At 36.1% G+C, this 6,000-nt stretch overlaps 1 protein-coding gene across 1 annotated transcript in view; it reads right to left on the bottom strand.

The window, feature by feature from the left end:
• Positions 1–4,322, bottom strand: part of LOC126195078 (vacuolar protein sorting-associated protein 28 homolog) — a 57,770-nt gene extending 53,448 nt beyond the window's left edge. The window contains exon 1 of the mRNA XM_049933538.1: positions 4,112–4,322. Coding sequence (XP_049789495.1) covers positions 4,112–4,145 — 34 coding nt within the window. The 5' untranslated portion in view covers positions 4,146–4,322. The remainder of the gene's footprint in view (positions 1–4,111) is intronic.
• Between the last annotated feature and the right edge of the window lie 1,678 nt (positions 4,323–6,000).

The raw sequence follows: 6,000 nt of genomic DNA on the forward strand, positions 1-6,000 counted from the left end.
ACATTTAGTGAAGTGATTCTGAGGGAATCAGATTAGGAAATGAGACATAGTGTAGCATACGAGTTTTGCTGTTTAGGTAGTAAAATCACCTATTATGGTTGAAGTAGAGAGGATATGAAATGTATAATGCCAGTGACATAAAAATCTTTCTAAAGAAGCCAAAATTTTAACACTGTATTTAATGTCATGAAGTCTTCTCCAAAGGCATTTGTCTGGGGCATAGCCTTGTAAAGACATGAAATGTGGATGACAAGCAGTTCAGACAGAAAGGAGTAGATGGGCAGATTGAATAACTAATGAGGTGGTATTGAACAGAACTGAGGAGACAACAAATTTGTGGCATAACTGGACTGTGACTATACAGTAATTTACGAATACAGAAAGCAGGTTCAAATGGATGTGGGTTGTTCATGTAGTTACTTGGAGATAAGAGAATTGTACAGGACAGAACAGCCCCTGCTGAAACCATTCTCAATAAGCTAAGTCATCATAAACCACACACACACACACACACACACACCACATGGAGGAAATCAGCCACCCTAACACTAAACCTGAGCAGGAAATTTTAACCTAGACGGTCTGATTGGGATTTGAACTAAACTCCCCAGGAATGAAAGTCCACTTTATTAGCCAAACTGAAATTTTGTATGGTAAATACATATCAAACTCCTTGATGAAATACAGTCTATTAAGAAGACAGAATCGTCGCTGAAGCTATTGAAGGAAACTAACTAAAGTATTTTAAATGGGGTCCCCAAGAGTAAGTTCTGCTGATAAAATGTCATTATTTTACTATTGATTTCATCACAAGTAATAACTTTAACATTTAATTTTAAGAGCATCCATGAGCCCCTTCTCCTGCATATGTGGGCAGAAGATGAGTTTCATCAAACTTGTTTTGGAAGGCCTATCTTAGGAATACTCTCTCTCTCTCTCTCTCTCTCTCTCTCTCTCTCTGTGTGTGTGTGTGTGTGTGTGTGTGTGTGTGTGTGTGTGTGTGTGTGTGTGGAGAGAGAGAGAGAGAGAGAGAGCACAAGAAAAGTTTGCATTCTCTTTTCGTTTATGCCCCTCAATGACTCAACATTTCTGCTATTCGGTGAGTGGTCTCCATTACTCCTAAATTCTTTAAGTGAGTGAGTTTATTTTCTTGTCTCATTTTACTATGTCCCAAGCAATTTTTTATCTTGTTGTTGAAGAGATTATTTTCCCTTGAAAGTACATATATTTTGGTGCTCTTATAATTTTTCTTCAAATTTTACAGTACACTCCGTATCGTGATTTAACCTGTTGTTATCAAAAGTCCCTTGATATCAAGCACAGGTACTGATCTCACCTGTAATCCAGAGTTTAGGTGTATTCAATCTGCTTCTACTGGTTAGTTTCTTAGGAAAACAGTTTTCAAAGTATTATATTACTATATTACAAAATATATTATTTTTCATTTACACCAGGAATATTTTACACACCTTTCTGTCAGCATTTTGCGAATTATTCTCGAATTCCTCACTTCCTTTTGGATTTATGACCTTTGTACTTTTCCAATCTTTTAATTTGCATCACACACTATGATCTTTCACGTCAGCAGTTTACTACTGTGGTTTGAGAGGTCACTAATTATGGGAATTAAGGCACGACTTTGCAGTCTCAATGCATCTATAAAAATGTTGTCAACAGCAATGTTGCTGGTCCCCGTAACTCTTGTTCCAGATTCTAGGTGGGAAACTAGATTATATGAAATGGCAAGGGACTTAAGCACAACTCCAGAAAATTTAATTTAAAATCTTCACTTAATATTACCTCACCAAAATTACCACATGGATACCTACATAATGTGACTATTAGCATTAATTTCCCTGAAAATTTACTTCAGAAGCACAACCTTTAAAATGCTGGTCTGCTGATCACAGCAAAATCTATGTGCATCAGTGTTTTTATATCTATGTTTCTTCGTAACATACGTAGTAATGCCTCTTTTCACAAAACTTGACTTGCAGTAACTGAAAGTTAAGTTATATCTGCAACTCTATAACCAGTACTCCTAAGATTGGCCAAATGATGTTCAGAAACATATTATATTTGTTGGCTGCAGTTTGTTTAAAGAAATCAGAAGTTCACCGAGTTTATTTTTAATGATTAATATTTTGATGTAGTAAGCTTACTATAACCTTTTAATCTTCACATACCTTAGGATCAAAATTTTCACTTATATTTTCCTCTTTCAATACTCATAGCCTGAAATTCTGGTTAACTACCAAATCTGATTGTTTACCTCACAATGATTTATGTAATTAGACACATATGTTAATGATTAATAGTCATTCAAGGGCCTCGAGCAAAGGTCTACCTGCACAAACTTACATATAAAAATAAACTTTAAAACACACACATTAGCTCCACATCTGATTAAATAATCATAACCCTAAAGAAAACTGACACTGCGCAATTCTCGACATTATTTTTACACTCCACAGGTAACAGAACTGAAACTGGCTGGGAAAAAATTAAACACTACAAGGAACTTAGGGTTTATAATATTATTGACAACAAGATCAGAGGCAAAGTAACCCCCCCCTTTTTTTTTTTTGGTGGTGGGGGGGCGGGTGAGGGGATGGGGAGGGGGAATCAGATGGGTCATTTTCAAAGGAACCAACCCAGTGTTTTCCTTCTATAACTTATAGAAAACCAAAGAAAATCTAAACTGAATGGAGAGAGATGTTATTCAAACCTGGAGATCTCAAAAGGGGCTACAGTGTCTTAACTAACCTGCCACCTTGTTCGGTATTAAATCGTCATACATAATTTTCTTAGCCATTTCATTATAACTACAGCATGAGAACTGTAATCAGCTGCTCAAAATACTACATTCAGGATAGCGATGTTGATACAAAATAGAATATCTTGTCATGATGTATTTTTACCCAACTACTTTACCATGCTGCAGAGTGATGTTCTTGCGAATTGATAAAAATGTAATATGCCATGAACTTAAAATTTGATATCCTCTAAGACTCTCTCTAATGTCAAATACACATTAAGTCAAGTGTCATCATACTTAACAACATGTTTCTCGTCCAGGTGTGACTGGTGGTCGTCAGTATAATGAGTATATGCAGTGTTATTAAGTACCTGGAGCAAATTGTGGGAAACCAAAGAATACTGTACAATACAGACAACCGAATAAGGCAGAGCAGCTATTAAGACACTGACCTGATATTCAGGACTATAGAGTTTGCTCTGACCTGACATCCTGGTTTAGATTTTGCTAAATTTTTTCAAGTAAATACTGGGATTGTTCCTTCATTAAGGCATAGGTAGATCACTTGTCATATGCGTATGAAAGCATACTTGTATATTCTGTGTGTACATATATTCTGAACTATTTATTTTCGTTTGATACAGTTTTAACGTATCAGAGTTCGTGGCACAGTACCAGTGGTACTGTAGCACAACCAACCGAGAGAAAAAAAAAAAAAAAAAGGGGGGGGGCGTGTCTTGTGTACAGACATATAAAAGCTTTACCTTTAATTGTATTGTGATAAATACTATGTGATAGTGAGATGACCCTGGATAAATAAATAAATCTGTAAACAAGAGAATATCTCAATAACACACATACACTTTATACACATATATTTCGATACGCACAGCCATCTCTCTATAATAGTTTACACAATCAAACTGAAACTAAGACAATCAAGTAGAATTTACATGATGTAAGACTGGTTTACCAACTTGCGTACATTCTAATATAAAAAGGGAACTTATTTGTACATTTCTAAATTTGTTTTCTTACCAAACATCATACAAGAATAAACTACCATCCAACGTGACTAGAAATAAAATCTGACGACACCCGTTCCTGTATCTAACAATATAATATTAACGTTTGTGTATAGGACGTATGACCAGAGGCTTAAATCAGGTAACGAAGTATTCCGAAAAACACAAAAGAATTTCTTTAACGCACGAATAAGATTATTGTGTTCCCGTTACTCGAAAGATGTCTCAACACTGGTGTCGAATAGCTGCTGTCCAGTTTCCCTGTATACACGAATTGTCTTCTAAAAAAGAAATTGTAACAATAATAAAGTAAGTTGGGGAAACTGACCTGGAGATGCTGGCATTCCCGACATCACAGACATTCTAACGCATTTAAAAGATTACACAATTTCAAATAATTATCCACACTTCCAAGGATTCGAATCATAACACTGTCATAGTTACACTTGACGTTTACATCTGTAGATGAAGTACAGCGGAAGATATTAAACTTCACACACATGGAATGTTATTGCCAGCAACGTTAGGTGTACAGATCTGGATAGAGTGGCTGCGTAGCGGGAGTTACTGTTCATTGAGGTCGGACTGCGTCAAAATTACAGACAAATATGGAGACCTACGATTTTTTTACAGTTTTTCAAAATAATACCAAGAAAATTGTTCACCTATATAGCAGACGAAAATAATGTTATTTAGTCCAACCACTTTGCTCACTGTTGAAAAATTCTTCATTGAAGTTCAATGGGTGCTGAACATTTTAGAGCAATCATTGAAAAACTATCTCGTGTTTAGGACAATCCACCGCTTGATTGATTGATTTCAGTGTTCCTCTTGTTTCAGGAGTCATAATTATTTATTTCTTGCCTCATCTGGAAGCCCTTTGGTTTTCTTTTACATTGACGAGGCACAAAGATAGATACTGGTTGAAAATGGTCATTATTCCTAACGTCTCAATACAGGCTTGCAGTGATACAGTCTTTTGCTTGAAGTGATGATACTGACGCTTTTTTTTCTTTTTTTTGTATTAGCATGTCCTTGCTAGCTGGAGAGTATCACACAACAGCAAGCCACAATTAATGTGGCTCTGAAATAGTCTATAATACACTGTTGTAAGGTACTGACCAGTTATATACCCTTTAGTCGCCTCAGAAGGTATATTACTCTGGACAGCTTGGAGCACACATGCATTGAGTGTTCATTCATTGGTAGTTTGGTGCCAGTCATAAAGCTTAGCAGTTTGACTGCCTCCATATATTCGTGGCATCCATCATTGCTCAGGATCCATATCAGATGATGTGTTTTTTCTCCGATCATTTTTATTTTATTTTTGATGAACTACTATTTGATGTTTTCTAAGAGCATATCCATTGCTTGTAGAGCCGATGGGGCAGTTTTTCCCTTGGTAAAAAGTATAGTGTTGTCAGAAAAATGAAACATGTGGTTGATAAGTCTATTGTTGAAATAAATGAAAAACCAAGAGAGGTCCTGTGATGAACCCCAGGATACACTGTCCTCCAATTTTTGTTCTTAAGAGATTGCTCCATGGACTGATACTACCTGCCTACTGTTTTCAGGATAAGATGGAAGAGTTGCCAGATCAACACCTCCAATACCAGTCACGCCAACAAGGGAATAGTTTTTAGACTTCAACATAAAGTAAGGATTCTCAGTCCAGTAGTGATCAATGGAAATGAAATTATAAAGAATACAATGTCAGCACTAAGCTGAATGTCCTACAGCAACGGAAACTTACATTTGCATCCCCCTAACAACTCCTTCAAGACCAAAAAATTTTCCAATACCCAAAGAATGAATTTCCACTGGCACAGCCTTCAAGATGGATCCAAGTGAAATAAGTCATGTAGGCGTAAATTTAGTTGTGCATATATCAGTAAAATGGCTCCATCAAATATTAAGAATAAAATTATTTGGAGGCAACAAATATGCTGGTAAGAGAGTGAACACAAAATGTAGACTTGCCTGAGAAGTAACTGAAGGAGTGAAATTAATTCTGAATTTTTCTCAATGCCAGTTCTTTTTCTGTTGACTGTGGATCTTAAAATTACGGTTTGATACGGTCAACCGCAAATGTGTGTGTGTGTGTGTGTGTGTGTGTGTGTGTGTGTGTGTGTGTGAAGTGACATATTTATTCACTGATTTTTATTGGCCAATGACCATATATACAATGAAATAGGCTTCAATTCTCATTTACACATT

The sequence above is a fragment of the Schistocerca nitens genome, chromosome 7 (assembly GCF_023898315.1).
Source record: "Schistocerca nitens isolate TAMUIC-IGC-003100 chromosome 7, iqSchNite1.1, whole genome shotgun sequence".
NCBI classification, from domain to species: Eukaryota; Metazoa; Arthropoda; class Insecta; order Orthoptera; family Acrididae; genus Schistocerca; species Schistocerca nitens.